The sequence below is a fragment of the Alexandromys fortis genome, unplaced genomic scaffold (assembly GCF_014885135.2).
Source record: "Alexandromys fortis isolate MF-2015 unplaced genomic scaffold, M_Fortis_MF-2015_v1.1 scaffold_58, whole genome shotgun sequence".
In the NCBI taxonomy this organism is placed as follows: Eukaryota; Metazoa; Chordata; class Mammalia; order Rodentia; family Cricetidae; genus Alexandromys; species Alexandromys fortis.
The window spans coordinates 3983169-3999909 of record NW_026067940.1 but is presented as its reverse complement, the minus strand read 5'-3'; the positions used below and the strand labels follow the sequence as shown (position 1 = coordinate 3999909).

At 40.2% G+C, this 16741-nt stretch overlaps 1 protein-coding gene across 6 annotated transcripts in view; it reads right to left on the bottom strand.

Annotated features, from left to right (window-relative positions):
* The window catches only part of Ppp1r12b (protein phosphatase 1 regulatory subunit 12B), a 207720-nt gene that overhangs the window by 68779 nt on the left and 122200 nt on the right, over positions 1-16741 (bottom strand). For all 6 annotated transcript variants that reach the window (XM_050147573.1, XM_050147574.1, XM_050147580.1 and 3 more), the window contains one exon: positions 16067-16108. In XM_050147573.1, the coding sequence (XP_050003530.1) occupies positions 16067-16108 (42 nt within the window). The remainder of the gene's footprint in view (positions 1-16066; positions 16109-16741) is intronic.

Here is a 16741-nt window from a genome sequence, read left to right as displayed (position 1 = left end):
TGTCTTTTGTCTTTATCTCTTCTTCTCTTGGTAACAGAATCTCTACTTCTTGTGGGGAACCAACATTTCAGGTGGCAGCTGGGCTTGCTGTTGCTATGACTTCATCGTGCTTGCCAGCTTCACCACTACCACTCCTGTTACTACCACGGAAGTAGCCAATGCCAACTACACATTCCAGATAATGTTCTGCCCAGGCTTTGCTTATTTGTTTTATTTTCCTTTAGTACTAAGGGCCTGCCACACACTAGGATAGACTTAACCATCTTCAAAGAGCTACATCTTCAATGCAAGTTCAAGTTTAACCACCACACTTTATTGCCTCTTTAATGCAATCTAATCTAATCCCTGGATATAGAAATTGGCTCTTGAGAAGTACACTTGACACAAGCAAAGTCAATCAGACATAGAGCACTAAGATATAAAATGTCTTTCTTCCTTTGTAATGTACACACACACACACACACACACACACACACACACACACACAAAGCAGTAGAATTCTGAATTCTGTTGATAAAAATTCAAGCTTCCTAGACTGAAACCAGGCCAGGATCACTTGAGCTACCTCAAATGAAGCTTCTGTCAATGCAGTCCTTGAAGTTTTTATTTTCTTGTTTGGTAGAATACTTCCCGCCCCCGCCCCCGAAGCTTCCCTTCTCTGACTTTTCTCTTTTACATCTTTGTTATTCTCCTTTGCCTACCCCTTTAATGTTGGCATGCCCAGTTATCTCCTTAGCACCCCACAGTCATTCTGATAGTCTTCTCTGGAGGAATTGGCTCCTTTGGCTTTTCCCTGCTTCATAATTCTTAATGCTGTTAGAAAAAAAAAGTGATTTCAGGCTCTCTTTCCAAACACTCACTTCTATTAACTACCATCTCAAGCAAAGGTCAAAGCTTTAAAGATGTTTGGTGCTTCCTTTATAAGCCCCCAAGTTTCTCCTACATAATTCCAGGAGGCTAAAAGTTGACAAGGCAAATATATGTATCTCCACAATCCACTCCTGTCTATGAGTCAAAACATAACTAACAATTAAAGTGAATGACAGCAATTAACAGTGTTCTACAAAGCACCCTTCCAAGAATTCCTATCCTAAAAGGCAAAGTCACTCACAGTTAGAGTCTATACAAACAGAATTTCTTAAATGGCAAGTGATTATATATCCACTCCAGACTGTAATCTTTACTAACCACCCTCAGACACGGAGTCTTGTGAGGAAGAAGGAATAGGACTACATGAGAAAAGCAGACAGACACAGCAGGAAACTTATTTTAGACTTTCTCCTCCAAAGGCAATGAGCAGAGGCAGAATAAGTTAACTATTGCTGTGGGACAATGGTCTTGTACCCGGTATTGATTTGTTACTTGTATTGGTTTAATAAAATGCTGATTGGCCAGTAGCCAGGCAGGAAGTATAAGTGGGGGAAACCAGAAGAGGAGAATTCTGGGAAGAGGAAAGGTTCAGTCTGCAATCATCACCCACATGCAGAGGAAGCAAGATGAAAATCGCTCACTGATAATAGGTACCAAGTCATGTGGCTGACACAGACAAGAATTATGGGTTAATGTAGGATGTAAGAGTTAATAAGAAGTCTGAGCTAATAGGCCAACCAGTTTATAATTGATATAGACCCCTGTGTGTTTCTTTGGGACTGAATGGCTGCAGGACTGGATGGGACAAAAATCTCTGTCAACAAACTATGATATAATTATTATTATTACAGGGTCTCATAGCTCATGCTAACTTCCACTTCACTATGTATCTGAAGATAACCTTGAGCTTCTGATCCTCCTGCCTACACTTCCCAAGTGCTAAGATTATAAGTGAGCACCTCTACATAAGGTTTATTTGGTGTGGGAATTGAACCCAGGGATTCATGCACGCTGTACAAGAACTGTACCAACTGAGCAACAGCTCCGATCATGAGAAACTACATTTAACATAAAATGAAAACACCTCTCTTTCCTCTTCATTCTCTTATTCAGAAGTGTCTCTTCAACACTTTTCCAAGTAAAGACAAACAACACATATCCAAGCAAACACATGACTTTCCTTTCTCTTCAAACTGCTGAAAGAATCAAAAGATTAATTGCGACAGGTGCCCAAATGACAAAAAACAAACAAACAAAAAAAAAAAAACAAAAAAAAAAACCTCATTCCAGGAGTCATATTGACAACAGGAGACACTATCTGAACCAGTAACTCAATGATAGAGGCCATCAAATTGTGTCAAACCCAGTCTACCAGCTTGCTTTTATAAATAAAGTTTGGTTGGGACACAGCCACTCCTACTGACTGGGAAGTTTGCTATAGCTGCTTTCTCATTGGAAGAGATGATGTGAGCAGTTATCACATGCTCAGTGTCCCCCAAAGTAGATAGCACTAGCCTATTTACAAGAAGACTGATGGACCTCAGAAAGGCAGTGTTGACTCTTCAACATACCTGATAATTGAGCAGATGAGAAACTGACCATTCAATCACAGCAGACAGTCCCATGACTCACCCACTTGGCACTTCTTTTCCTAAAGTCCAAGAATTCCTAGGTAAAAAATGCTACCCTAGAGCATAAACTTTTACTTGGTGACACAATACCCAAACATGTTACTTTTCTCTTAAAATGTTTCTATTACCTTAGAAGAATTTTCCAGAAGCATAGTAAGAATGGTGAGTTCCACACTACAATAAGTATTTTAGTAGCTGGTATAAAGCAATAGCAGCCTCCAAGTAACTGATAACTATAGATAACAGACCCACAGTGCTTTGGTTTAGCTGAAGTATGTTTAAAATGCACCTTCTTTCGGCTCTGTAGCCAAAACCATGGACATGGTATAAGGCATAAGAGTTTTAAGCTTATAACAAAACATTTTTAAAATTCTAAAGCATACAAAAATCCAGCATTTTTAAAAGCGCACACTCTTAGGGCACTTCTGTATAAACATCTATGCAATATAAAGGATCATATTTGGATAAGAAACTATGGTTTCCCTATGAAGAGATTCATGCTCTTAGACGGCTGTTATCTAATTCTTTTTTTTTTTTTTTTTTTCGAGACAGGGTTTCTCTGTGGTTTTGGAGCCTGTCCTGGAACTAGCTCTTGTAGACCAGGCTGGTCTCGAACTGTTTTCTAATTCTTAAATATGCCTGATTGACGACAAGATGGTAGGAGAAAAATTAAAGCTGGTAACTTCTAACCATTCACCTTTACATTTTAACTAGCCAATCTTTTAGGTCCCATCTAAAACAAAATAGCACTTCTACAAGTAACATGTGTTAGTGCCACAAGCTTAATATTCCTGGTGGGGTAAATCTATAAACACTCCATTTGCTGAGAAGGGGCTTCAAATCCCACACTAAGCCTTCAACCTCAATCACAGGGCTAGAACTCTAGTATTAGCTAAGTCTAAGCCATGGTTAAGGCTCTCTAGCCATGCTATCAAGAGAAGAAATGAATACTTTGGTAACCAAGGCAATCCTTAGACTCCAACTCAAAGGGGAACAATTATTCCTGGAAGCTCTCTTATGATCAAAGCCATCAGATGACTGCTACTTTGATAAAAGACTTGAAACCAAGTGCTTTGAAGACGACCTTCTGAAACTGTCATCATAGTAATGATGGGGTCTCTGGAATGTTCAAGTAGAAAATGATCCTTCTTTCAAGAATATCATTAAGTTGGTTTGAAATATGCACTAAAAAATAGAAGCACTTTGGGAAAACACAAACAGAGATTTCATCAAAGTGTGTTTTCGAATTTCTTTACTTCTTTACTTGACTGTGTGCATATATATGTTTGGAAGCCCACAAACAATGTCAAATGTGTGGAAGTCAGAGGACAACCTATAAGAGAGTCAAGCCTCTCCTTTTACCATGTTGGTTCAAGGCATCAAATTCAGCTGGTCCAAGGCTTGGCAGCAGGTGCTATTATTACGCACTGAGCTATTTCCCCAGCCCAATTCATCAGCATGGTAATAATGTCGTCTAAATAATATGGCCACAATTTTTTCTTATTCTTTGTGTCAGAGAAATTATCTTTTTATGGCAAATATTTTAATACCCTCAACTTTACTGTTCAGAAATGAAATGATAAAATTTAGCTAAAACCATTAAAATAAACAAATAAAAGTAGATTAATTTATAATGAAATACATATCATCATGCATACACATTATATGGTGGTAGGAATTTAACCAGCCTCATGCCCCTCTACCAAATAAATTTTAAAAATATAACACACACACATACATGCATGCACATACAATATATATATATAGTGTAATTCTTGGGTCAATAATACTATGAGGCATAATGAAGAAGCCAAAAATTTGGCTACTTCAGATAATTACAATCAAATGAAGATGCAGAACTTCTTGTAAATGCCTCCACTAGCCAAGTGACACAGTCATCAGGGGTGAGTAAATCTAAGTATGGTTTCTCTCTAATTTGTGTGATACCTCAATTTTTAGAACTGCCCTCACCAACTGAGCTTATACATGAAATGATTTTAATTCCAGACTCCTCTGAGACTTTCTAGGGAAGTGTTTCTAAGGAGCATCACAGACAGTCCCTTTGCCTCCTCCCAGTAAGTGCGCACACACTCCCCCAGCACCATGTCCCCCGAAAACATGGCACTTTTACAACTGCCTCTGGAAAGACTCCTGCTGCTCTTGAGAACCAGTTTCACACTTTTGTACTTCATATATTTTCTCTAATGAAATGTATTACCTATTTTATAGCCATAAAATCCCTCCATGAGAATTTCATGCTCATGAGTGTCCCTCCACAAAAACACATAAGGTTACAGGTTCTAACATGAACTGATGCTTTGCGAGCAACTGGAGGCAGAAAGAAGAAAAGTAGAAGAGGGAAAGGTCAAGAGATTAATTAACTTTCCCTAAGAGTTGGGAAAATCTTCCACATTTTAAAATAAGACATTTAAAAGAGGCCCAAACAGATTACCTTGAAGATCAGTTTATTCAATCTTTAGAAAGATTTCTGATTAGAGTAGATTCACTGGTGTAACATGACTCTGGGTCCAAACTTACAGGGTTTCCAAGGAGTTCATGTGAGCTTTGATTACTGAGATTCCCTTGGCAACAGCATGGCCTAAAATTAATGGAGCTCATAAAAGAAAGATGCCAAAAAGGAACTTTGTTCTTGAGATGGTTTATGCAGCCTGGGCTAGAGCAAGGCGCAATCCATATATAGAAAACCCTAGCATCTGCAGTATTTTAAGAAACTACACTTGCGAAACAAGTGCAAATGTACAGTGAGAGCAAAGAGCCTTCCAGGTCAGGGTGGCGGTGGCCATGAGGGAAGAGTCTTCAGTGCACAGTGGATGGCAAGCCACTTCCCAGACGGAGCTGGTTGACTGCCACTTATCAGCTCTATTCTCTGCGCCCAACTGCCATCGTCGCAAACTGCACAAACCTGGGACAGCTTGCTATTCTACACACAGAATGCTGCCAACTCCCCGGGGCTGCCTCCCAGAGAACAGCTCATAACAGTCATTGCTTATTAAATCTATCCCTATTTCAAAAAAAAATCCTATAAACACTATCATGTTATCAAATTTCTTGGACATCTCAAAACTCTCTCATTTTGAGTACTTTTATATATTTATTCTTCTCCTTATCTGTCAAAAGATAAAGAAGTTGAATGAAGAAAATCTGTATTTTATTATCTTTTTAACTTGGTTAAGAGCAAGAGAAAAGCCTACCAAGAAAAAAAAGGTTATGGTTGCTATAAGGTGTCCTATAAAAACATGACTTTACTACATAAATAACTAGCTCTATCTGATAGCTTACCTACCGTGTCTCTAAACTCAGGCAAGCTGTTGTTCCAGCTCAAGAGTGCAGTCTTGTCTGGGAAATACCTTACCATATTAGGCAATCAGGCCCCAACAGAGAGGAAAAAGCAAAACAGACCTAGGATTTTACCTAAAAGGAGAAAGGCCAAGAAACTGCCTGGGTAGAGAATGAGCAGACAAAGGTGCTTCATGAGATTAAGTAACAAGACTTAAAAAAAAACACTGCTTGGGAGAGAAGATTCAGCAAATAGCCAGGAGCACTTGTGAAGATGAGCAAAATAGTACAGATTCATCTAGAGGGGGTAGGAGAAGACTAGGGAAGAACTGTTTAGGAAGAATTACTTGAAAATCCAGAGAAAAGCAAAGACACAACAGCAATTTGGGATAACAATGCAAGGTGGCTTGACCCACAAAAAAATCTGTAGAGGATTTGATTTGCTTGGAAGCTCAAAGGATTATGAGTGAACTTTGAAACATTTAGTCCTGTTCTTTTCTACACATTCCTTTTTCCTTCTCTACCTTAGCAATTCCTAAAAATATCCTTAAAATGTCTCAGAAAGCCAGGTGTGGTGGTATGTCTGTAATCCCAGTACTCAGGAAGGAGGGTGGAGGAGCTGCCTGGGCCCTATGGTGAAGCCCTGACTTAAAAACAAACTAACAACAATAAAAACACTCCTGTTAGAGTTACAGAGGAATATAAGCTGTTTCTCAACTCTCCAATTTTTTTCTTTAAGGGAATATTAGTAGATCATTTTACAATCACATGATTCTAAAGGACGATGAAAGTTCCAAAATCCATGTTCTAGGCTGATTTAGAAACTTAGGAATCACCAATAACTTATATGTACTAGCTTCGTTTTCATAACGTAAATCAAACACTAGTACTATAACTATCTCTAGTGTATAAATGAGGAAACTGAAGCAAAGAGAAGTACCTTATCTAAAACAGTTGAGTTGGAATTCACATGCAGAGAACGTTGTTCCTGGCTCTGTACTTAGCTTCTATTATAGCATGCCTGTCAGAGCAGTCTGAGATGCACGAAAAACAACAGACAGAAAGACACAACTTAAAGCAGTGTGACAGTGAACAGGAATGGAATGCCACCATCCTTGCATTAGTTCATCTCTGAGCCGCTGTATGTACGTATGACAGAGAAGTGTGTGGGCCTTTAAGTGCTACAGGGTACATATGGGGATCAGAGGACAACTTCTGGGAGTTTATTCTCTTCTTTAACTGTGGATTCTGGGGATTGAACTTGGGTCGTCAGATTCTTGTGGCAAGTACTTTTGCCCACTGAGCCACTGAATTGGCCTGGTTATCTTCAAAATGAGATGGTTAACACAAGAGCTTTGAAGTTGTTCAGTTCTAAACTCAATCTATGAGTTTAGCCATTTGAGCCACCACAAGATAAAATAAAGTTTAGAATTCAGTAGCATCTAGAAATAAATGCTTCTCAAAAAAAGCTTCATACGTGAAATTGTGGTGATATTTTGTTTGTGTTTTAACAAATGAAGCTTGCCTAAAGATTAGAGCGCAGAGCTAAGCTACCAGAGATCAGGGAGTGGTGGCACACATCTTTAATCCCAGGACTCAGGAGACAGAGGCAGACTGATTTCTGTTAGTTCAAGGCCACCCTAGGCCACACGAAATTGATCCAGTCAAAAAGAGAAACAGATTTCATACAAAGGTGATCACAGCAGCTGAGATCACACACCTTTAATCTCAGCACTAGGAAGGTAGAGACAGGCATGATATGGCTGGTGGAGAGAGGAATATAAGGTGGGAGGAGACAGGAGCTCAGTGCAGTCAGAGGCCAGCGTCTAGACAGTCAGTCTGCGAACGCAGTCAGTCTGAGGATGCAGTCTAAGAACAGGATCGCTCTTTTAGTCTGAGCATTGGTAGAGGTTAGAACTCTAGTGGCTAGCCATTTTGCTTCTCTGATCTTCAGCATTAAGAGTTTTTATTATTAAGAGTTTTTATTATTAAGAGTTTTATTATTAAGAATTTTTATTATTAAGAACAACTAGAATTTGTGCTATATTTGGTGCCCAACTTTTTGGGTACAAATTCACAAAAAAGCTGTTTGCCTGTGGCTGCAGAGCTGCATGTGGCCAGAGTCACTACCCCACTGGCTAGGTTTCCTTTTTTCTCTCCTAGTGGGCTGTTCCTGGACCCCTTCTTGGACTACTGTCAAACCAGGTAACTGCACCAAAATCTGGTCAGATTACTGTTCTACAGCAGCAGCCAGCCTCACATCTGAATTGTCATCAGCGGGCAGCAGAGCTGTGAGACAGCTGGGAGTTCTTAAAGGGAGGAATTAGTTAAAAGAGAGGTCCCCCTGCCACATTAAAAAATGGGAAGAGCTAGTTAATAAAAAAAAATACAATAAAGCTGAGAAAAATAAGACAAAGCAAAGGGGACTCAGAAGTGAGCCATCTCAACAATTTCCCTGGTTAGTCAGCAAAGCCCCTTGCAATTCTTTTAGAATAGGCTCAAGTTAGAGAGGCAGTGGTCTTTATTCCAAAGGTGTCAACAGAGGCTCTGGGGGATGTAGCTCTCTTACCCCTCTTTGATAAAAAGGCCAAGCAGATTGTATCGGTAATAACACTATACAACGGGGGCTGGAGAGATGGCTCAGAAGTTAAGAGCACTGGCTGCTCTTCCAGAGGTCCTGAGTTCAATTCCCAGCAACCATATGGTGGCTCACAACCATCTATGATGAAATCTGGTGCCCTCTTCTGGTGTGCAGGCATACATGCAGGCAGAATGCTGTTTACATAATAAATAAATCTTTAAAAAAATAACACTATACAACTAAAAAACATGGTAAAGAACAAAACCACAACAACTTATTGCACTGTTGTTTTGTTTTTAATTTGGAAAGAGGGGAAATTCACTCATAGCCAAGGCTAGCCTCCCATGACGGTTCTCAGAGTGCTCCAGAGTTTTGTCTTTGGTCCCTGAAGTTATTCTCCTGGTGACTGCACTCAAGCTCATGGTTTTAGAGATGATCTGTATGTTTACTGACAACCAAGTCTATAAATCCAGCCTGGACTCTAACTTGAACTCTAGATGCACATTCAACGGCTCTCTTGACATTTCCAGTTGAACTTAGTGTGCCTAGCACTCTGTCCCAAATAGATGCCTTTCTTCTACCAGATCTGTTCCTGCTAGAGCATTCTCTATCTCAGTTGTGAAACTCACCCTTAGGGATGATCTTTCTAAAAGCTTTAGTGCCAACCTTCACGTCTTATCTTCATACTATTTTCAAACCAACAGTAAATCTAGGTGGTTCCAATTTCAAAATACATCCTCAATACAACTCTTCAGAATCTTTCTGCCATCCTTGGTCCTAAACCACCTTCATTCACTGTTTCCTGTATTATGGGAGCAGCCTCCTAACTGACATTATTGCTTCCACTGCTTTCCCCTCAGAGTATCTTCTCCAATATGGCATCAGAATTTATAAAATACAAGTAAGCACATTACTCTGGTGTGGAAAAAAAACCTTCTAACAGGTACCCACACCTGCAAAGCAAACGCTGAAGCTGTTACAATGACATAGTTCAATCTGTCTTCCCTTGTGTTCATTCTGCTCTAAACACATTTGTTTTCTCGACCTGTCCTCAAACATGCAGGGCACACCTGCCGAGGGGTCCTTGGGAGTGTTCCTCACCTTACCCTCATCTGTCCAATATAGTTTTCCATCTCATATCCTTTAGTCTACACTCAAATCTTTTGTCAATGCTGCCTAATCTGATTGCTCTATTTATAATGTGAAGTTCCAGTCCATGTGACACTTCTGTTCATCTTTGCTCTGTTTTTTAAATAGCACTTATCATCTATTTACTTTAAGTATTTATTTATTGCCAGTCTCTCTTGTTGGAAAGTAAATTCTACAAGAACAGAACTTTTTGTTTATTGTCATATTCCCAGACTCTAGAAAAATGCCTAACCACAAATGGTACATAAGAGCACTTACTGAGTGAAAGAACAGGAAGATTCAAACAAGAGGGAGGCAGCTCAAAATACAAAATGAATTTAGTGGTTCTCATTGCAGACATTTCTGGGGCATCGATTTCCTGTTAACATTCAGAACTAAGCCATGGCAGCAAATTTAACTTGTTCTCTCTTTATTCAGTTGGAAACTGCTTACATTAAATTGCTTTCCTCTTCTAGAGCACCTTACCAGCAGATCTTTCCACTAGCAGGTCAACAGTTATCTACAACAGCAGGTACCTTGAATCCATAAAATAATAATGCATTTTAGGGGGTGGTTATTAATTTAATCTATCAGTTCCATTCAGGATTAAGACAGCTCTACTCCTTACCTAGAGGGTAAAGTTTCAATTAATTTGTTCAGATTGGGTATCATCTGATTCTCTTAAGGAGCTTCAAGGAATTATAGGTGGGAGTGAAATTTCCTAACAAAAGGATATTAATTCTTACTTCCTGACAGAAATAGCTACCCATCTATGTCAAGAACAGCAGAAGAAGCCAGGAGGTGGTGGCACACTCTTTTAATCCCAGCACTAGGGAGGCAGAGGCAGGCAGATCTCTGTGAGTTCGAGGCCAGTCTGGTCTACAAGAGCTAGTTCCAGGACAGGCACCAAAGCTACAGAGAAACCCTGTCTCGAAAGAACAAACAAACCAACAAACAAAAGGAACAGCAGAAGAATGGCGATGTCCTCACCCACTGAATTTTGCTACTCTGTAAGTAGCTTGTAAGTTCTTAAGATGTTCCTTCACTCAAAAAGGTCAGAAGCTAATAGCAGATCAATTCAAACATGTAACCTACTAGGTAAAAAAAAAATAAATGGATAAACATGGTATGACAAAAATATAAGCCATATTTTCAGGTCTGTGTCATACTGACACATAAAAAGATTCCTGATGCAGGCAAAGGATCACACAGAGAATTCATGTCTCCAAATAATTTGCCTCTTTGGGTCTTAGTTTTCTTAACTGTGGGATTAGGTTCTTGAACCAAGTTATCTGTACATTATCTTGTAGCTCATGATACAAAGAATTATAAGGCAAATGCCTTTTCTATATTGAACTGGCTTATTCAACAAGTCTTTAAAAGCAAAGCAGCGTCTGTGATTCTGCTTCATTTTAAGGCATCCTTCTGCTTGCTCACAAACATCTTCTCTGCTGATTACTTGTGCCCTCTAGTGATGAAGTCAGTTATACAACAAGGTTGGGCTGGGAACAAACTGCCCCAGAAGATGGGAAACAAGCAAACTTCATGTCACATAAAAAACAGGCCAAAGATGAAAGTAGGAACAGACAGACAGGGTTCAAGTGTGCCCATGGAAGGTGGGAACAGACGGAGAGAGTTTAAGTGTACCCATGGAAGGTAGGAACAGGCAGAGAGGTTCAAGTGTGCCCATGGAAGGTAGGAACAGACGGAGAGAGTTCAAGTGTGCCCATGGAAGGTAGGAACAGGCAGAGAGAGTTCAAGTGTGCCCATGGAAGGTAGGAACAGGCAGAGAGAGTTCAAGTGTGCCTATGGAAGGTAGGAACAGGCAGAGAGGTTCAAGTGTGCCCATGGAAGGTAGGAACAGGCAGAGAGGTTCAAGTGTGCCCATGGAAGGTAGGAACAGACGGAGAGGGTTCAAGTGTGCCCATGGAAGGTAGGAACAGGCAGAGAGAGTTCAAGTGTGCCCATGGAAGGTAGGAACAGGCAGAGAGAGTTCAAGTGTGCCTATGGAAGGTAGGAACAGGCAGAGAGGTTCAAGTGTGCCCATGGAAGGTAGGAACAGGCAGAGAGGTTCAAGTGTGCCCATGGAAGGTAGGAACAGGCGGAGAGGGTCAAGTGTGCCCATGGAAGGTAGGAACAGGCAGAGAGGGTTCAAGTGTGTCCATGGAAGGTAGGAACAGGCAGAGAGGGTTCAAGTGTGCCCATGGAAGGTAGGAACAGGCAGAGAGGGTTCAGGTGTGCCTACAGTTGCTCAGGCCAGAGCACTCTAGACTGTCACTGCTACAACAGCTACCCAAACCTCTTCTTCAGTTCTGCTTTCCATGGGTTTAACTACTCAGTCAGACTGCTTGAAGAGGTTAAATGGAAACAGCCAATTCATATATTTAAAAAATGTGTCTTGTTTTGAGTAGTGTGATAAAATCTCACACCATCCTGCTCTGTCCTGCCTGAAACATGAATCACCTCTTTGTCCAGAACCTGGTCATTTAGGAGCCTTCTTAGCGATCAGATCACCCTTTAAGACATCAAGGTTGTAGTGCTTGTGTTCAAGTCATCCTTATTTTACTAAGTAATGTCTTGAAAATATAAGAGTAGTGATGTTGGTCATTTTACTCAGTACACAGTTATAGAAGTCCTTTTTATTATTGCTTACTGTAACTGATTTTCAGGTTAAAATTCAACATAGGTACGAGAAAACACAGTACATGTACTGTACAGTTCTACCTACAATTTTAGGCAGCCTCCCACCCTCCATCTTGGAAAACACTCCCTGTGGATAAAGGAGGACTACCGTTCATTGAGCATATTCCTGAATATAAAGACACTTATATTAACATTTAAATTCATTTTTTCACTTAGTAATACAAAAGATATCTAAAGATTTCCAGAGATTACCTATTAAGTACCTACTGTGGATAATGAAACAGAAGTGTTTTAAACATATCTGTCAGAGAGGTAAGAAATTTTCAAATTATATATTTTTTGTCAGTTTCACTAGCTGGTGGATTTACAAATGGGATAGGTTTGGACCCTAACCATTTACTCTGCTGAGCTTAAGCAAGGTCCCCAGACTCCTCACTGTGCCCCTATAGTCACAAGAACAACATGTGACTCGCCCCTTTACCATCTATTCTGCACATGAGAAAACATCGGTGCTATCCTGGGCCAGGAATCTTGTCTGTAACTAAATCTTAGCTTCATTTTCATAAGTCCTAAAGAGGAAATGGATTCTAGTGATGTCAGCAGGGTTTCAGTTACACAGGAGGCCTTCTCGGCCATGCAGTTGCTATTGGCACACGGTGAGACACTGAGGAATTTTTCAAAATACTCAGAAAAAGAAGAAAGAGTCATATTTGGAAATCATTTTGCTCTAATCCCAAGTGGAAGAATATAGTAGTGATAATAACCACTGAAATTTGCTTCTTAAAATTAAACATCGCTGGATGAGTTCATACAAAATTACGGTGACAATCAGAAAAATGGTTGCTTCATGGGTCAATGGATTGACTGAAAAGGGACAAAAAAGAACTTTATGAGGTGATGAAAAAGTTCTATATTCTGCTGGGTGCTAGTTACACGTCAAGATTCCCCAAATGGTGCATTTTTAAATTTGTATATTTTATTGCTTATAAATAGTATTTCAGTTGAAAAATAGATGTCAAGAGTCTTGGGGGGAGTCAACTTTAAAAGCAATAGGTATTACCACTACTAGAAAGAGAGAGGAGCTAATACAACCTCAATAGCAGAGAGAATTTCAATGAAGGAACTGCCCTGGCTTCTCACAGTATCCATACTGATTAGCTACAGTGCTACTTCAACAGAATGTCCCTCTTTTGATGGGCACATCAGTTGCTACAGAGACAAATCAACTTTACTGTTTAGTGGATGGACAGTATGGCATAGGAAAGAGTCCTAGGAGTCCTAGGAGTCACTAGATACTACTGACTATCTTTAGGTGGGATTGTAGCAATTTATTCTGGGTCATCATCAGATACTTCTGTGGGCCCATATGGATAACGCCTACTAGCATTAGTAAGGAGTACACCAGGAAGGAAAATAAACAACAAGTAAAGGAACAAGCAAACATAAGACTTTTTTAAAAGGCAGCCTCAGCTAGGCCAACTCATCTACAGCCTTTCCTTTGCAGAACTGAGTAGTACTGGGGAACAGCACCTTCTGGCAAGTGCTTGGACCAACCCTAGCTTACTTACACACATGCAAAGGTATCCATCTAGAGGTATTGGGCTGCTTATTGTTTGCTGAGATTAAGATGGAGTCCATCTAGAGGTATTGGGCTGCTTATCGTTTGCTGAGATTAAGATGGAGTCTACCTGACATATGGGAAACACTAGTAGATGTCACAAATAATTGGGTAAATGGAATATTCTTTAGTCTGAAAAATGACCTCTATGTCAAACCCTAACAGTTCATGCTTTCTTACACAAAACCAGAAAGTCCTTTCCATGGTTTTAACCCAACAAACTTAAAATGAAATTCCCTAAGAAGCACTGTATCAAAGACCATTTTAATTCTTCTTGCTTCGTACCCTGGGCTTAGATTTTCCAGTGCCAATTAGTTTAGCACAGAAAGGTTTTTACTAACAACACATTCTATGACAACAACACTTCCCTTGTAATTCTCTGGCTCTCAATGGCCTGTATTAACCCTATAGGGATTGTGGTCCTTTCCAGGGCTTTGCAATCTATTACTCAGATTCTCTGTTTAAGCATAGTTCCCCAAAAGAACTTTTCTGTCTCCAAAAGCCTTTTTAAATCCCTTAAAGCAGCAGTTCTGAACCTGGGGGTCGTGATCCCTTTGGGGGTTAAATGAGCCTTTCACAAAGGCTGCCTAATATCATTGTAAAACACAGATATTTATGACTCATAGCAGTAGGAAAATCACAGTTCTGAAGTAGCAACAAAATTACTTTTGTGGTCGAGGGGTCACCATAACATGAGGAACTATATTAAAGGGTCACAGCACTAGGAAAGTTGAGAACCACTGCCTTAAAGGATGTAGAAAGTTGCTGACATACACACACAATCTCTGTCTCGCTCTCTCACACTCACACACATACACACACACACACACACACACACACACACACACACACACACTCACTCACTTCTGCTCCAGGGGATTTTTCGTTTTGTTTTGTTTAGTTTTTCAAACTGGCCTCAAACTCAGAGCTCCACCTGCCGTTGCCTCCTAAATACCGGGATTAAAGGCATGCACCACCATTGCTCAGATTTCAAGGGATTTTATGTGCTATTTCTTAACAACCCAATTCATCTTTATTACATAAAGTCTCAACATCAATCAAGGTAGACAGTTCTTACCCATGTTATCATTAATTACCACCCACATTTAAGACAAGGTCTCACAACATAGCTCAGTCTAGCCTTAAATTTATCATACAGTAGCTGGAGATAGCTTAGATAGTAAAGTGGACCAGAGGTCAGATTCTTAGCACCTATATAAAAAGGCCAGACAGTACTGTATACCTGTAATCTCCGCACTTGGGAGGTGGAAGACAGGAGGATCCATAGAGTTTGCTAACCAATCTGTCTAGCCCAATTAATGAGCTCCAGGTTCAGTGAGAGATCCTTTCTCAAATACTAAGGTGAGACTAGTTGAAGAAATCACCTGATGTTGACCTCTGGTCTCCATACAACATGTGCATACATACGCAAGTACATCCATACCTATCTATCCACACATGAACAGGAAACACACACACAACCTCAAAACCAAAAAACTTGTGATGCTCCTGCCATGGACTCATAAGGCAAACATATACCACAATACAGTTACCGCTTGGGATCTTATCTATTTAGATAGAACAATGAAAATTTGTTACTTATGTTTCTACCGATAAAAATGAACTAGTTGTTGATTTTCTCTAAAGATCATTAAATATATTCTGAGAATAAATGTACAACAATAAACTGTATGGTACTAAAAGGCTATCATTTTATATGCTTTGAAAAGCAAAGCACAAAGATTTGTATTAATTTGGTAAAAACCAAATTCCCTCTTTCCTGCAAATAATGCCTCAGTGTTTAGAGGTTTAAAAGTAGCTCAGAGGAGGAATGGTGGGTGTAGGCCTTCCAGTGCAAAGAGAAGTTGGATGCCAGGCTTCAAAAGGTCAAGTTACAAAAGAGGTGAGGCGCTTACCCTCACTTCAAAGACAAATATAAATAACTTTTAAATGGCCTCAAGGTTTATGTTCTCTGTTAGAAGAGAATCATTAGGAACTGGCATCACTTTTTACTTCTCTTCCAAAGATTTCCAAGTACTTTACCCAATCCAGTAATAGTCAAGGGACAAATGTGGCACCTGCATGGGTGTCGATGACTGGCAGCCAGCACAGTAGGCACTGGAAAGTCATTCAGGAGCATGGCAGTGCTACTGCACAGGAAAAAGAGGCCCCAACAAGCCCCTGTCACACTGCTCAGAGCAAGGCTCGTCTTCACCCTCTGCCCACATTCACATAGATCTGCTGTGCCAAGAAGCAAGGCTGAACTCAAAGGGACTGTGTCACCAGTGTGTCACTTACCCATGCTTCTTTGACCTCTTCAGACACATCTGTTTCATCCTCCTGAAATGGAAAAGGGAGGAAAAACAAAAGGATCACAGCCACAGACCTCTCTGAAAACAAGGTCAGTTCCTATCAATCACACCTCTTGGTGTTTCAACCATGGGCAATGAAAACTGAAAGCGATGCCACTATTGCCACTTTCAACAGCTGTCACAGGCAGGGGACTTCGAAATATCACCATGGTAAAAAATGTCAAACCAACCACAGTTGGTTAAAAAGTATTTTTTCAAAAAGCAAGACTTCATTTCACTCTGTCAAACACTGTCACCCTGTGGTCTAGGAATGCAGCTTATTGGTGAAGAGTTTGTTTGACTAGTATCTGCAAGGCCTCGAGTTCAATCCCCAGCACCGGTAAAAACAAAACACTATCGATTTAGTCCTAAGACAGGGCCATGCATCTTTGCTACAAGTCTGTTTGAAATGAGGGATGACTATTGCTATATCTTTTGTCTTGCTGCATAGTTTTATCTAGTTTTCACGTGGGTCATTAGGAACCAGGGGCCTCTGGTTTACGGTATTGACATTTAAAAAAATGCCAGTAACAGGCTTGAATGGGAAGGTTAGAAGCAGTTATAAAGGGAATGCATTGAAGTACTGTGTGTTTGTGCTTGGTAAACACTGTGGACCTGTTCT